The sequence below is a fragment of the Puma concolor genome, chromosome D4 (assembly GCF_028749965.1).
Source record: "Puma concolor isolate L17-30 chromosome D4, mPumCon1.1.hap2, whole genome shotgun sequence".
Lineage (NCBI taxonomy): Eukaryota > Metazoa > Chordata > Mammalia > Carnivora > Felidae > Puma > Puma concolor.
This window is the reverse complement of record NC_141679.1, coordinates 90,860,568-90,876,918: the sequence shown is the minus strand read 5'-3', so window position 1 is coordinate 90,876,918 and position 16,351 is coordinate 90,860,568. Positions and strand designations below refer to the sequence as shown.

Genomic DNA, 16,351 nt, shown 5'->3' with positions numbered 1-16,351 from the left:
ACAAAATCCCGGTGACTTTTACCATTTTGTTCGCTCTCAAAATAATTTCTTCCCCCAATAGCCCTCCAGATTCTCATTTCAAACAAGTATTGCGTAAACACACTCCTTCAGTGAGGACGTACACATAACGAGTACGGTCTGAAACAGTTGTGTGACCTAAGCGCTTCGTGTGGCTACAGCCGACTGTCCGCACGCTACAGAAGCTTCGAGAAACCAGGCGAGCAACGGTCGTTGGCCTCGCGCGCGCTTGCGCGAGGTCCCACAAGCCCCGCCCCCCTCGCTATAAGTTTCCTCGCCTCGCCCCCTCCGCCGCCCACTCAGTCTTCGGTTACAGGTCCCGGAGGCAGGACCGCAGCCGCAGCTCCGGCCTCGGTGGTGCTGGTCGGCACCCGTCCCCCTCCCGCTTTTCCGCCTCTGCCCTCAGTCGAGGCAGGGGCGGCTTCTCTTCCTCCAGGTCAGTGGCAGGCGGTAAAAACCAGGCAGGCTCTCCGGTGGTGATTGCTGTTACGGTACTTCGTGAACTCCTTTCCCGTAGTATGAACTCCCTCTCCCCATTAGGTGTTGATTAACGTATTATATTTTAGGAATTTAAGGAAATCTAAAAGGAAAAAAAAAAATCCCCCTCAATCTGTAACACACCGTGCTGAAACGCCCGGGGCGTTGCAAAGATCAGAAAAGGGAACGACCGTTAAAGGGTACAGGCTAGAGGCCTAAATCGCCCCGGGGCTAGGCGCGTCGGGGTCCGACCCTGACGGGAAGGGAGTCCTGGCCGGGACCAGGTACAGCGCACCGCAGTCGACGCCCCTCCCCCCCTCGTAGGGCGCTCCCGATTGGCCGGAACCGGCATCCCGGAAGTGACATCAGCGCCAGGCGTTTCTGCCTCCCGGCGGAGCCGCGGTGCGTCTCTTCCCGTGCTCCGCCCCTCCGTGCACCAAAACAAGAAGGCGGCGGGGCGGAGCCTGCGTTCGGCCGACGCCGCGCGCGGGGGAGGGGCGGGGCCTCGGCGTGCGGCGCTGCCGGGTTGGGTGGCCGGGTGGGAACGGAGGCGCTCGGGTGCGGGCCCGCATATCCGCCCTCGGCCGACTGTTGAGCCGAGGCATGGAGGTGGGCTAGCGGCCGAAGCGAGGCCGAGCGGGGTGAGGAGAGCGCGGCGGGCTCGAGGCTGTGGGCCCGGCGGGCGTGAGGTGCGCGCGGGGCCGCGTGGAGTAACCGTCGCGGCGCGTCAGGCCCGGGCGGCGGGTGGGGGAGGGGCGGCGCGGGGGGGGGGGCGCTTTCCTGGGGGGGGGGGCAGCGACGCGAGGGGGGCGGGGACAGTCCGCCCCCTGGTGCCTCCTGCACCCCGGGGTCCCGGGCGTCTGGATCCCCGCCCCGTCCCCCGCCGTTGTCTCCTCCGCGGTGTCGTGCGAGCTGCTTTTGGCCCGGACACTGCGTAGTTCCTTTGGGGGATGAGTCGGGGGCTCGCCGGAGAAAGCCCCGTCCTGCTGCCCCGGGGTTCTCCTCCCCCTCGGGAGAGAGTGCTGCTCCGGGATGGCTCCCCCGAGTCCTCCCCTCCCCACCTGAAGGCGCTGGAGCGCACTGCCCGGGGGGGGGGGGGCTTTGTCCGCCGCCCCGCCTCTCGGGGTTAGCTGCGATGGGCCCGAGACGGGCTCGGCGCGCAGGACACCGGGTGCGGGGCTCGTAGGGGAAGAACCTCCCCCGTTAGGAGCAGGAGTGCTCCGGTTGGAGTGGCGGACACGAGTTCCGGGCCGAGGGCTGAATCTACCCGCTGGTGCTGATTTGGGGGCTGTTTGTCGAAGTGCCCAGCCGTTCCGTGCGCGGGGACAGCGAGCGTCCTGTGGGCTCAGGAGCGCAGTTGCACCACTTCTGCAGATTTGGGTGCTCACGGGCAGGCTGTCTGAGCCTGAGCCGCTTGTCCGATTGGTACCGTCTGGCCCGACTTCATAGGGTGGACGTGAATGAAACCCGGATGGAGTATAAAAACCACTTCATCAGTTTTGTTCCTTTTCTGTTTCAGAAATGTTCTTTTGGGTCCAGAGTCTGGGTATACATGAGTGCAAATCCTCACCCATTCACAAATAAGCCTAGGAATCTCCACCGAGAGGATCACTTCTCTGTAGACCGTTAGCCCAGGTAATTATTTTTTAAGCCAACATCTAAGATGGTTTTCAATCCCTGAATAGGTGTCAGGCACCGGCGTAAAAATATGCAAAGCAGATCCGTGCTCCAGACCCACAGTTGGTGGGGAGGCAGCAAATGTGTGGTAGACGTGGGAGACAAAAAGTGAACAGCTCGACTCAGCGCAGGCAAGTGCCCTGAGATGTGCAAAGTCCTGAGAGGGTAGGAGCGTCAGAGTGGAAGGGAGGATGGGTCAGATAAGCCGTCAGATGTGATGACGTACAGGGATTGATTGCACACGGGAGGCTCTCAGATTTTCTCAGAATCACTGCTGAGGTGTTTTTAAAAACCCGAATCTGAGTTGTATTTATCTCCTCTTTTTTTGAAGTTCCTTTGCTGAGTCTGATGTGCACTGAGGGTTGAGCGCCAGGCAGAGCTGCGAAGGTTGGGTGTTCAGTGCAAGCTTCTCTGAAAGCAGGAAAGGCCAAACACCCTGCCCCATTTTAGGAAGAGCGGGGGCGGGGGGGGGGGGGAACCGCGAGAGATGCCGAAGCCCAATAACGGAGGGCCTTCTGCAGTGAGGTCAAAAAATGTGAATTTTATCCCGAAACTGGGGGAGTTCAAAGGTCAGTTTTTGCTTTCCCCTTCCGCAGTATGCTGGGGTAAGAATTGGTGGTGGATGAAATAAGAGCCAGAAGCATTATTTATTTAGGCTTCTGCAATCCAGACAAATGGTGAAAATATATCCTATTAAGGGGATGGCAGCGTCGCTGGGAATAAAGCGTAGATACAATTAAGGAGGGAGACTATGGAATTGAAGATGGATGCTAAGGGAGGACATCTAGGGTCATTGTCTTTGAAAACAAGGGACGGTAATGTCACAAGTAGAGAGCATATAGGGTGAATCACGAGTTTAAGGGAAGGATTTCCCTCTGTCTTTGTCTTTGATATGCCAACTCTGTGCAGTTGGATACTGAATGTATCTGCGAGACTGTAGGCTAGGCTGGAATTGTCATTTATCGAGTGCCTGAATTACAGCTAAGTGTCGCACTGAGAGAGAGTTTTACATACTTTCTTCCGTTACAGGTAGTAATGGAAAAAGTGGTTTGAATTAGGTCACCCAGAAAGAGAAATGGGATGGAGAGTCCTGAGGCAAGCCTTTGGAAACTGATATTTGAAGGGGAACAAAGGAAGAAGTGACCGTGAAGGAGATTGGGTAGAGGAAGTGAAAGGAGAATGGTGTGCTGTCTTAGCTAAAGAATGCATGGTCAGAATTTTTATATGCTTTAGAGGAGGCAGAGAAAAACTCTGTTGGATTTGGTGATACAGAGATGACTAGGGACTCTGGGAAAACATGCAGTGAAATGTAAGGGTGGAAGCCAGATTGCCAGGGAGCTATTAAGCAGACAAACCCAGATTACTTTTACAAGACGTTTAGCTCGGTAAGGTAGAGGAAAGTGATTGTCGTTTGAGGTGTCTGGCCAGCTAATACTGAGAAATGATGTCCCCAAGGCAGGTCTTTGGAAAGTCGGTCTATAGCCCTGGAGAAGCATCCTGTGTTAGTGACGAATCAGTTCTCTTTCTGAGGCTCCGAGGGTGGCTCTTAACGTCTGTTCTGCAGCTTGAGGGTTCCTCGGGCACCACCATCTGTGGCTCAGTCGTAGTTCCAAGCAGTTAAAATCGGATGAAATGAACAAAACTCAGGCCTTCCAGAAGGACTGAGTTGGGCAAAAACTTCAAGGATTTATGGTCATCTACCAACAGGTTTTCTCCCAAAAGAAAAACTACTTTATATATATACCCCATTTAGATGCTCGGGCCAATGATAATTTTAGATTTGGGGGTGTAACCACCCATTTATGGCCTTTGCAGAGGAATCTGGAAACACTTTCTGTTGTTGACATGCTCTATAGCACTGTTTTCTGTATTCTAGACTCCGTGGTACCCATCTGTTATATGGCAAGCAAGAAAACTTAGTTCTGCTTTCTGGGGTGTGGAAGGAAATAGGCTAGCTCTGTGAGTGAGTGAAATACCGAAGTCTCCTTAATGTTCTTAGTAGAAAGTTTCTTTCTTTTTTTTGAACTGCTAATTATTTTAAAGTCACAGCATTTTATTTGTACTTCAGACCCTAATTTTTTTTTCAAAGTTTTCGATTGACTGCAGAAATCCTGCTTGAGGCAAGTGAGGTTTGAGAATTCTCCAGAGTTTCACTTTCTGTTCTTAGATCTGCTTCTCAGTTCACTCCCCACACTGAAATAGATCACTGGAAAAAACAGTTTGTGAAGACTTTTAACTTATAATATTATGATATTGGCCTTTTAGAGTTAACACACTCTGCTTTGAAAAACATAATTTTGTATTCTGCAAAGCTAATGTGTTACTTGGTATTCCCTAGTTTGCAGCCCCCTTGCACAGGGTGGGTATTAGTAAAATCTAATGGAATTAGAATTAGTGTTTAGGAAAGGGCAGGATTCTCCAGCTGAGCCAGCATGCTTTTTTTTTATTTTTCAAATGAGGATTGTGTAACTCATTTTTTTGCTCTTCAGGAAACTCCTAATCTAGGATGTAGTGAGCTTTTCTTCTAAATGGGTTTCCATACCTCCTTTTGAGTGTTGTTTTCTGTGTGTTTTCTAAATGTCCATTTCTGTATGTCGTCCTTAGCTTTAATGTTGAAAGCCACCCTGAGTTCTTTTTAGAGGGGTGAAGAAAGCGTACAATTAATAGTTAATCTTAAAAATTCACAAGACAGATGCACGTATTCGATTTTACTTATGCGTTTATGTATAATTACTTAATCATGGAAGTAAGAAGAAAATAAGGGATTTTTTTTGAAAACCAGCTTATTTTAGGATCTGGCATTACGCCAAAAAAGCCTCAGCAGTGAAATAAAATTTCCGTCAAGGTGTCATTGATTTCCCGTTAGCAGACGTTTTGCGCTCTTCAATTTTATGATGATGATGCATTTGAAAACGTCACGCTGCTGGGTTTCTGTACCCAGGTATTCAATGACTTGGGTCATTTTTCTTAATCTTTTATTGTTTCTTCTCCCTCCCTGAGAGGAAACTTTAGACCTTTCTACCGCATGCATTTCCCCTTAATTTTAAACCACCAATACATTGTATATCCCTTTATGTACTTTAGGCATCTTTGTGCTTTACATATTTAAAAAAAAAAAAAAAGATTTTTTTTTTGTGTCCCACTAACCAGTTTTCATCTCCTTGAGGATGATTTCACCCCTGCTGACAATGCATGAGTTAGGTCCATCCACTTAGGAGACAGGCTTAGTTTTTAGTATACAGTCTGCAGTGGGGATTGTAACTTTTTCCCCTTGAAGCTTGTATCTTATATCCGTTGGATAGTTCATTTCCATCCGTTTCTGAAGATCAGGCTCATTAGATGTTTTCCTGGCCCAGTTCCCAATGACTGATCATTTTCATAGGAAAGAAGACTTGCTTCCTTCCTCCTGGGTGTGGTTTTCTTCCTTTTGTTACAGACTGGCTGACAGCTGTTTAGATCTTTTTGACTTTGGGCCGGTGGGTTTTTCTCCTGGGTTGCGGGTTTTGGGGTAGCTAGCATACTGTCCAGAGCGGAAGTTCCTTCCTCAGTACCTCACGTGGGGGGGCTGTCAACTCCTGTGATGTTAACCCTGATCACTTGGTTGAGGGTGTGTTTGCCAGGTGTGTCCGCTGTAGTGTTACAGTATCTCCCTTTCCACACCCTCTCCATGGGCCTTGTGTCACCAAGTCCGGCCCACACTCAAGATGGGGTGGGGTTAAGCTCCGCCTCTGGGAACCCAGAGAGTCTATATGTATCATTGCGAGTTCTTCTGCGTGTCCGGTTGGTCCCCCATCTTTTGTTCATTCATCCAGTCGTTTCTGTCTGTACGGATTCATGTGTGTCTAGACTGAGGGTTAGAATCCACAGACTGCAGTGGGTGTTTGGTTTTTGTTTTTGATCAAATTGTCTCAGCTTTGGCCATCCAGAGCTCTTTCGGGTTGGCCCCTGTGTTCCTGTGACATGCCCGAGCCCTTTTGTGTTTTGAGTACTTTGAGGTACGTCCAGGCTTACCGCGTGTCCTTGTTGAGCCATAACACACTGCTTACTGATTGTGAGCTTTGTATTTACTTTCACCTCCATTTAGTGTGCGATGCAAATACAGTGTCTTCTCTTTATTACACCTCGTTGGAGCTGGAGAGCTCTTGGGATTTGGGCTTCTGTCCTGTTTGCTCATCCACAGGGTTTCGTGCTGTTTGTAGTGCTGATGAACCTCTGCCTCGTTAGTACGTCTTCACTTAAACCTCCGACACCTGTGCTTCTTGGGCTTTTCGCTTGTTTCCTGGGACCTTCCTGTTTGCTCTTTTTGAGACTAGGATTTGGACAATTATTCTATCTGGACCCTTTCTCGTGAGTTTGGATGCTGGAGTCTCTGGTATTACCACACAGACAGAAGGTGGGAGAGCTCAAAGATTGTACTTAGTAGCAACAGGTTGTTAACATTTTAGCTGTTACAGTTGACAGCGCATTGACGAGCAGTGCAGCGGTTCATGCACACGTATGTGCAGATTCATGCGTCTGTACTTTCTAACCCAGACAGAGGTCTCTGAGTTTTTGTGACTGGTGTGGATCAATGCTTCCGGATTTTTAGGTCTCCACGGATTTCTCGAAAACATGTCTTCGAGGAATGTGAAAGTTTCCCTTAACTTTTGACTTGGCTCCAGTACATCACAAGAACACTCCAAAAGCTATACTTTGAAAGCACTGGTACATCTTTGTCTCCGTGGTTCAACGTCAGTACCACGTGGTCTTGAGCTTCCTGTGTAGCACATCCGTGTGTTGCATGCTGGTGGGTTTGGATTGCTTTGGTTTGGTTTTTGTACTAGCAGAGTGCTTTCGTTTTCTCGTATTTCTTACGTGCCAAAGATGAAGTTTTTAAGAGGAGGCTCAGATTTGAGTTGACCCAGTTGATAAGCCTGCCGGCGGACCATTCTTGAGGTGGCGGGGGCACATTCTGAGTCGAAGGGGAGGGTCACACGGAAAGGCCCGAAGTGTCATTTTTCGGGAGTCTTCAGGTGTCGTCTTTTCTGCATACAGGGGCAGAATGAGCACATGTTGTTGGTGTACGCCCGGTGGTATTTCCACCGCTGACTTCCTCAAGCGCTATGCGTCCAGGACCCACACCGGGGAATTTCAGACAGCCGACGAAGACCTCTGCTACTGCCTGGAGTGTGTGGCCGAGTACCACAAAGCACGCGACGACCTGCCCTTCCTGCATGAGGTAACGTGCGCCGGGTGGACGGTACGCTTCAGAGCTCGATAACTAGGGGGATGAGAAACCCAAACTCGGCTGGGTGCGTTCGGGAAACAGGATTGACTGATGAGACGGAATTAAAACCTCAGCCGACTTTCGTGATCCCTCGCTTTCAGTCATTGGGATCTAAAACAATTGGATGAGATGATGTATGGGGTTTTTTTGTTTTTTGCTTCCAGTTTGTTCTTTACGTCCGTATATCTGACAGTGTTACATCGTTTTTTTTCTTGTTTTTCACGCCCGTGTATTTGACAGTGTCTGAATGGCTTGGGTTATTTTTTTATTGGTGTTTCTTTTTTTCTCTTTTCATTTTTTCACGGGTACGTGGTGCAAACTTCTTTTTTTAAAAAATTTTTTTAAATGTTTTATTTATTTTTGGGAGACAGTGGGAGCGGGGAGGGGCAGAGAGAGAGAGAGGGAGACACAGAATCTGAAGCAGGTTCCAGGCTCTGAGCTGTCGGCACAGAGCCGGACGCGGGGCTTGAGCCCTCGAACCGTGAGATCATGACCTGAACCGAAGTCGGACGCTTAACCGACACCCAGGCGCTCCTTGTTCCCTTTTAAATAGCTGATAAAGCATAGTGCTATATTTATAGTAAAACTTTATGAAAGCGGTTTTTGCACACCTCATGTCATATGTGCCTCATACATCATAAAAGTGGCCACGTTTAGTGACTTTTCTTCAAATGAATCTAATGTGGTAGTCTACTTCTTGAAACTTCTGAAGTTTTATACTTAGGGGAAGGCTTTCTAAAAAGATCGTGACATCCAGTATTTTTGGATAATAAGATATAAAGCTTACCTCCCACTTTTCTTTCTCTATAGGTTTTGTGGGAATTAGAAACCTTACGTCTCATAAATCATTTTGAAAAATCCATGAAGGCAGAAATTGGAGACGATGATGAATTGTACATAGTAGACAACAATGGAGAGGCACAGCTGTTTGACTTCACTGGCCAAGACTTTGAAAATAAGCTTCGAGTTCCTCTTCTTGAAATCCTGAAGTATCCGTATCTGCTTTTACACGAGCGTGTTAGTGAGTATCTTGGGTGTTCTACAAATTTAATCAGTCTTATTTTAAGAATTTCAGGAACTCCGTTTTATCTGTATTGAACATCCGTTAAACAGATCATTAAGATACTTCATCTTTTTTCCCAACATTTTGTTGATAGAAGTTTCCATACACGGAGAAAAGCCACTGATCAGGTGAACACCGCAGACCCACCACATAGATTCTGCAGTTGCTCACATCTTGCTGTATTTGCTTTATCACACATTTACTCCTCTACCCATTCAGTTAGTTTTCATTCTTGTAATTTGTCCATAGCAGAGTTCCTCAACGTTGACACCATGGATGTTTTGGACTGGATGCTTCTTTGTTGTGGGCGCTGTGCTGTCCATTGTGGATGTTCAGCAGCCTCCCCGGCCCCTACCACCTAGATGCCAGCAGCACTCTGCTCCCCCCGCTGCCCCTCTTAGGACAGCCAGACTGTGTCCACCTAGTGCCACGTGTCCCTGCAGCGTGGAGAGGGCAGGGCAGGGGAGAGGCAGAATCGCCTCTGGTTGAGAACTACTGGTCTGTAGTAATTTTTTTTTTTTTTTAATTTTTTTTTTTTTTTCAACGTTTATTTATTTTTGGGACAGAGAGAGACAGAGCATGAACGGGTGAGGGGCAGAGAGAGAGGGAGACACAGAATCGGAAACAGGCTCCAGGCTCTGAGCCATCAGCCCAGAGCCCGACGCGGGGCTCGAACTCACGGACCGCGAGGTCATGACCTGGCTGAAGTCGGACGCTTAACCGACTGCACCACCCAGGCGCCCCTGTAGTAATTTTTATTGATTATTACGGCATGGCATATCATGGCTGCCTGAACTTAGGTCATTTATATTTGTATTTCTTAATGTGAATCTCATAAAAGTGAAGACGTTACATGATCTGTCCAATCTAACAAAATAGCAGTACCTTTTTTTTTTTTTCTTTTCCAAATAACAATACCTTTAAATCATTTAGTATCTAGTCCGTATTCAAACTTTCCCAGTACTTGCAAAGTGTGGTTTTGGCTGCTTTGTTTAAGAATCCATTCAGGGACCACTATTGCATTGGCTCATATTTTGTACATATTTTTGAATACAAAGTAGTCTTTTTATACATACACAAAGAAACTTTTTTTTTTTTTGCTATAGCCTTGACTTACTGAGACCATATAGTTGCCCTGTGAAATAATGCACTTCCTGGGGGCGCCTGGGTGGCGCAGTCGGTTAAGCGTCCGACTTCAGCCAGGTCACGATCTCACGGTCCGTGAGTTCGAGCCCCGCGTCAGGCTCTGGGCTGATGGCTCAGAGCCTGGAGCCTGTTTCCGATTCTGTGTCTCCCTCTCTCTCTGCCCCTCCCCCATTCATGCTCTGTCTCTCTCTGTCCTAAAAAATAAATGAACGTTGAAAAAAAAAATTTAATAAAAAAAAAAAAAAAAAAAGAAATAATGCACTTCCTGGATTTTTCAGATTGCTTCCTGGTGATGTTATTTCACGTCTTTATTCTCTGAATTTTCAGTAAACTGAAAAGCATATCTAAAGATTTGGTTAGATAAATCAATTCTTTCTAAATAAACTGTAAGTAAATTGTGTTTAACATGTTAACAGGTCCGTTTTCAAACATTTATTAATGAATACTACATCCAAGAAAAGTACATAAATGGTGAGTTTTTACAAACTGGACACACCTATGTAGCCAGCACCCAGATCAAGAAACAAAACGTCAATACCCAAGAGCTTCCTTCCTGCTTTTCCAGTTATCGACACTCTTCCACAAAAGCCATCCACTGTCGCTGACAATATTCTTTGAACTTTGACAAAGTAAAGTTGATTCATTAGGGGTAGGGTAAAGGTATGAGTCTGTTCAAGACACTTCTTTTTGTGTTTTTTATTTTTTAGAGAGAGTGAGCAAGCGAGTGCACAAACAGTGGAGAAGGGGCAGAGGGAGAGGGGGAGGGAGGGAGAGAGAGAGAGACTCAAGCAGGTTCACGGGGCTTGATCCCAGGACTCTGGGATCATGACTTGAGCCGAAATCAAGAGGCAGACGCTCAGCCGCCTGAGCCACCCAGGCGCCCCTATTCACGACGCTTCTGAAAGAGCCGTGTAGACATTTCCATAAAGCAACAGGAATTAGAACAGTCAAGCAGGGGTGGACTTGTGGAACAATATAGACTCCAGAAATAAACCAAGAATATTTGGGGAACTTAGTGTTAGATGATGGGAGCACGTCAAAGCAGTGGAGAAAGTGAATTATTCAGTAAACGAGAGTAGGACACAATAGCCATTTGGGGGAAAGGCTCACTTTGTCACGCCAGTACCAAGTAAGGTCCATGTGGATCGAAATGTAAAATGCTGATGGAACTGGACTTAAAATCATACTTTTGAGAAGATAACCTATGGATACAATTATGCCAAGGGTAAGAAAAAAATATATGTATACCGGTAAAGTCACAGTAGTTCATAGGAGCACACTATGATCAATCACGCAAGATTAGTCTTCCAGGCGAGTAAATACTGTCGTTGAACTTACGTTATCAGCATTTTTATGCCTCATTTGAGAAAAAAAAGGAAAAGAACAACTTTTTATTTACCTACAGAACAACCGAAGGAGCCAGATTCAGGGACTCTTGATAAGTTGATAAGGTTTATGTCTCATATTTACTGTCTTGTTTTTTCTATTTAGACGAATTATGTGTTGAAGCACTTTGTCGGATGGAACAAGCTAATTGCTCCTTTCAGGTTTTTGACAAACATCCAGGCATTTATTTGTTTCTGGTCCATCCCAATGAAATGGTGAGTATGAGTGGTAGGCGATGAAAGGATATATTTTATTTTTGCACGTAGAGAGAGCCGTAATAGAGGGTTTCGGTGTGTATTTTGTCTAAAATATTGAACCGTTAAAAATGTATAATCACACCCCTCAAAAGGTAAGCGTTTCTCGGGACCAGCAGTGCAGCAGAAACACCACGTGATAAACGGTGGAAACCTCTAGGTCCGGGTGGCTCTTGGTAGCTGAGCACGCAGTTTCCGCCGGATGACAGTAGCTCCGGGTGTAGTCCAGGAAAGGCCGAGAACCAGAGTCCGGGCCTGTGCACAAAGTAGACTCTCCCCTGCCTGTGAAAGAAAGCTGACAGTATGGCCAGATGCTCTCCGGCACTGGCCTTCTAGAGCCACATAGCAACAGAGGAAGGAGGTCCAGCCGGGCACCAGGACCCGGGCCAGGCACTCAGATGCTTCACGACTGAGTCTGCTGGGCCCCTCCCTGATGCGACTGGTGGTTGGCAGCCCGAGCTGCTGATGCTAGACTGGTGCCGGATGAGGGACACGAGAGAAAGAAGAGTTGAGAAGGTAGCGTAAGAACTTAATACAAAGTTGGTTGGATGCTGTGGTAAAGCTTGTTAATAAAAGCAGCTAAGTTCGAAGAAAGTGAATCTATCGCTAATAACTTGGACGGGGTAGTAACAATGTGATGGGGTTGGCAGGCAAGATGTGAGAGCGTGTGGGCTAGCTTTTCATCTTGTTAAGGGCGGAGCTAGGTAATGAATTACTTTAGAAGGTAAAAAAAAATGCGTTAGAAGAAATAGAGAAACATGGTTCATACAGATGAACAGGTTTAAGAATGTCAGTATTTAACATAAGTGGGCTGAATTTGTCAGTGAAGACACAGATTAGATTGAATTACAAAAGAAAATCCGTGGTTTTGTTTCCAAGAGAAACACGTAAAACTTAGGGTGCAAAAAGGTTGAAGGAAAAACAGTCAATAGGCAAATACTGACCTAATCAAAGCTGGTGGAGCTATTGTTTTTTTTTAATTAATTAACTTATTTATTTATAAAATTGTACATCCAAGTTAGTTAGCATCTAGTGCAATAAGGATTTCAGGAGTAGATTCCAGTGATTCATCCTTTATGTATAACACCCAGTGATCGTTCCAACAGGTGCCCTCCTTAATGCCCCTTGCCCATCTGGCCTATTCCCCCCACCCACAATCCCTCCAGCAACCCTCTGTTCTCTGTATTTAAGAGTCTCTTATGTTTTGGCCCCCTCCTTGTTTTTATATTCTTTTTGTTTCCCTTATGTTCATCTGTTTTGTATCTTCACTCCTATGAGTGAAGACCTATGATATTTGTCTTTCTCTGACTAATTTTGCTTAGCATAATACCCTCTCGTTCCATCTGTGTTCTTGCAGATGGCCACATTTCATTCTTTTTGATTGCCGGGTAATACTCCATTGTATGTATCTTGTTTATCCATTCATCCGTTGACGGACATTTGGGCTCTTCCCATACTTTGGCTATTGTCGATAGCGCTGCTATGAACATGGGGGTGCACGTGCCCCTTCGAGACAGCATCCCTGTATCCCTTGGATAAATATCTAGTGGTACAGTTGCTGGGTTGTTGTAGGGTAGTTCTCTTCTTAATTTTTTGAGGACCCTCCATACTGTTTTCCAGAGTGGCTGCCCCAGTGTGCATTCCCACCAGCAGGGCAAAAGAGAGCCTCTTTCTCCGCATCCTCGCCAACATCCTCTTGTTGCCAGAGTTGTTAATGTGAGCCATTCTGACAGGGGTGAGGTGGTATCTCCTTGTGGCTTTGATTTGTATTTCCCTGATGATGAGTGATGTGGAGCATTTTTTCATGTGTCGGTTGGCCATCCGGATGTCTTCTTTGGAGAAGTGGCTATTCATGTCTTTTGCCCGTTTCTTCACTGGATTATTTGTTTTTTGGGTGTTAGGTTTGGTAAGTTCTTTATAGATTTTGGATGCTAACCCTTTATCTGATAAGTCATTTGTAAATATCTTCTCCCATTCCGTCGGTTGCCTTTTTAATTTTGCTGAAAGCTGGTGGAGCTATTGTGTTATATCAAATAAAATAGACATTTGGACAGGGGGATAAGGTTACTGTATAATAACAAAAAACACAATTTATCGAGACTGTAGTGTTTTTAAACAAGTAATATGTGGCTAAAATAGTCTTAAAATAAATGATGCAGTTATTGGTAGAACTGTAAGAAGATATGGTGGATTCGTTACTGTAGGAGATTTCACTGTACTCCTCTTCCACATTGATGAATCAGTAGACAAGAAAAACAAAAGCCCAACAAGGAATGGAATATGTATACAAGGCAGTATACAAACAGAACCTAATGGGTATATATGTGAGCTGGGCATCTAGCCATTTTTTCAAATATACATTAAACGATAAAAGTGATCACGTTCTAATTTGTGATAAATATTACATGTTTCAACACATTGCAAGGACTTAGCGTTGGCATCGTCCCTCTCGTGATCTCTGATCATAACACAATTTAGATAGAGGTTAATGAAAAGATAAATGAGTTTCCATATTTTGAAAGTAGCACATGCTAAAAAAGAAGTCATTAAGACTTAAGCATACCCAGAACTGAATTATAATGAAGATGCCGCATTAAAAAATTGTAGGATGTGGCAAAAGAGTGCTTTCAGGGAAATTTATATCTTTAAGTAATTGTGGAAAAGAAGAAAGCCTCAAAATTAATGAGCTGATTATTCCTCTTAAGAAGCTAGGGAACCATGGAATAAAAAAGAAAGTAGAATGAAGGAGGTAATTTCCGGATGTGAACTCACTTACGCCTTACAGCAGCCCAGTGAGGCAGGTAATGTATAGAGGAGGAAACCAAGTCAGACTTGGCCACAGCCAGCCAGGCTAGTGTGGGGTGACCGGGTGTCATACAGGCAGCCTGGCTCCAGGTCCCCGGGCCTGGTGGTTTTGCTGTTTGCTTTGCTCTCCCTTAATCTGCACTATCTCAGCCTTTGTCCTTTATGACATTTCTGAAGAGTGCGGTCATCCCTGCCCGTCCCCCCCCCCCCCCCAATCAGAATGCTCCTCATTTGGGGTTTGTCTGATGTTTCCTTGTTGGTAGGTTCAGGTTACGCGTTCCAGCTGGAGGACTGCATAGAAGTGATGTTCTGTCCTCCTCAGAGTGTCACCCTCAGAGGCGCTCCCGTGTCACCTGCTCTTTGTGGTTATGTTCATTTTGATTAGCCGGTCAAGGTGGTGTGCCATTTCCTCACTGTATAATTTCTGTTTCTTAGCTATTGGGAGACCACAGAAGAGCCCCGCTCCTCAGCAGAATTTTCTCCCAAATTGAGCGTTAACTGAATGGCTTTTGCCTGAATCACTTTTTTTTTTTTTTTTTTTTTTTTTTTTTTAAGATTTGCAAAATCATTTCCCAACCCTGGCACTCTCCACGTTTGCCGGTTAGTCCTGGACATTGGTTCCACTATCATAATCAAGAACTCTTTTCCTTTCTCCCACTTACTTGCCTATTTATTATCAGTATGGACTCATGCATTCCTTTGTATGTTTTCCAAAAGCTTAAAATTGATTACTTATGTTGGCACGGAGCCAGCCCATTCCTGTGTCCTCTAGCTCCGTTTTTCAAACTTCTGGCCATCCACAGTAAAAAAAAAAAAATGGTTTTCATTGGTTACATACACACATACGCATGTGTCAGCTGAACATTTCCTCAAATCCTACTCCTGCGGGATGCACGCTGGTCTTTTCTGTTTTATTTTATTTAGCTTTTTAAGGTTGGTTGTGATTACTAGGTTTAACTCATAGCCCACAAAATTTTTTTTTTTTTAATTTTTTTTTTTTTTCCAACGTTTATTTTATTTTTGGGACAGAGAGAGACAGAGCATGAACGGGGGAGGGGCAGAGAGAGAGGGAGACACAGAATCGGAAACAGGCTCCAGGCTCTGAGCCATCAGCCCAGAGCCCGACGCGGGGCTCGAACTCACGGACCGCGAGATCGTGACCTGGCTGAAGTCGGACGCTTAACCGACTGCGCCACCCAGGCGCCCCGAGCCCACAAGATTTTTAAAATTACTTCCCTTGCTGTATTGCCATTTAGAGGTGACTTTTGATTTCTTTTGAGGCTCCACTTTTTTTTTCCCTCTCAACTTTCTATTATGGAGAATTATAAACATACAAAAGTAGAATGGTGTAATGAACCCCCTTCTGCCCATCACTGAGCTTTCTCAGGTACCAATATGTGATCGATATTGTGTTGCCTTTTGGATTACTTAGAGCAAATCTTAGACATCAGAGCATCTTATCCATAAGATACTTAAATATGTCTCTAAAAGATAAGGGTTTTTTTTTTAAAAAAAAAAAATGAAACAATATCACCACTGCACCTAAAGTACTAATTCCTTAATGTCATATTTCTAATCAGTGTTTAAATGGATGGAAGTAATTATCTATCTCATAAACGCTTTTTTAGGGTTTGTTCGAATCAGGATCAAATAGGGTCTAAGTATTGCATCATTAGTATCTCGTGTCTTTTAATTTTTTTTTTAATCTTTATTTTTGAGCGAGAGAGAGAGAGAGAGAGCAGGGGACAGGCAGAGAGAGAAGGAGATACAGAATCCGAAGCAGGCTCCAGGCTCCGAGCTGTCAGCACAGAGCCTGATGCGGGGCCCGAACTCACCAACCGCGAGATCATGAGCTGAGCCCAGGTTGGACGCTTAACCGACTGAGCCACCCAGGCGCCCCAATATCTAGTGTCTTTTAAAATAGAGAATCCTGTTTTCTTAATTAGGTTCTTGCCGTGCATGGAGAGTTACTTATTGAATGAAGTAACGAACGTGTTGTGCCTTTAGGTTCGGCGTTGGGCTATCCTGACCGCAAGGAACTTGGGAAAAGTGGACAGAGATGATTATTATGATCTGCAGGAGGTTTTGACTTGTCTTTTTAAAGTCATTGAGTTGGGGCTTCTGGAAGATCCAGACATCTACACTTCTTCTGTCCTCGAGAAGGGTAAACTGATTCTTCTGCCTTCGCACATGTACGATACCACCAACTACAAGAACTATTGGCTAGGTGAGTGTCGTTCCTACACGAGTATGACTAGT

The 16,351-nt window shown here is 45.7% G+C and overlaps 1 protein-coding gene across 9 annotated transcripts in view; it reads left to right on the top strand.

The window, feature by feature from the left end:
- The first annotated feature begins 330 nt into the window (after window positions 1–330).
- The window catches only part of SETX (senataxin), a 66,309-nt gene continuing 50,288 nt past the window's right edge, over window positions 331–16,351 (top strand). Inside the window, exons 1-7 of one of the 9 annotated variants that reach the window (XM_086684364.1) lie at window positions 995–1,136; window positions 2,015–2,130; window positions 6,761–6,876; window positions 7,207–7,390; window positions 8,249–8,459; window positions 11,139–11,248; window positions 16,100–16,319. In XM_086684364.1, coding sequence (XP_086540490.1) covers window positions 7,214–7,390; window positions 8,249–8,459; window positions 11,139–11,248; window positions 16,100–16,319 — 718 coding nt within the window. In that variant the 5' untranslated portion in view covers window positions 995–1,136; window positions 2,015–2,130; window positions 6,761–6,876; window positions 7,207–7,213. Of the gene's footprint in view, window positions 455–985; window positions 1,185–2,014; window positions 2,131–6,760; window positions 6,877–7,206; window positions 7,391–8,248; window positions 8,460–11,138; window positions 11,249–16,099; window positions 16,320–16,351 lie in introns of those variants that run through there. The other 8 variants (XM_086684361.1, XM_086684363.1, XM_086684360.1 and 5 more) reach the window with 8 other exon arrangements.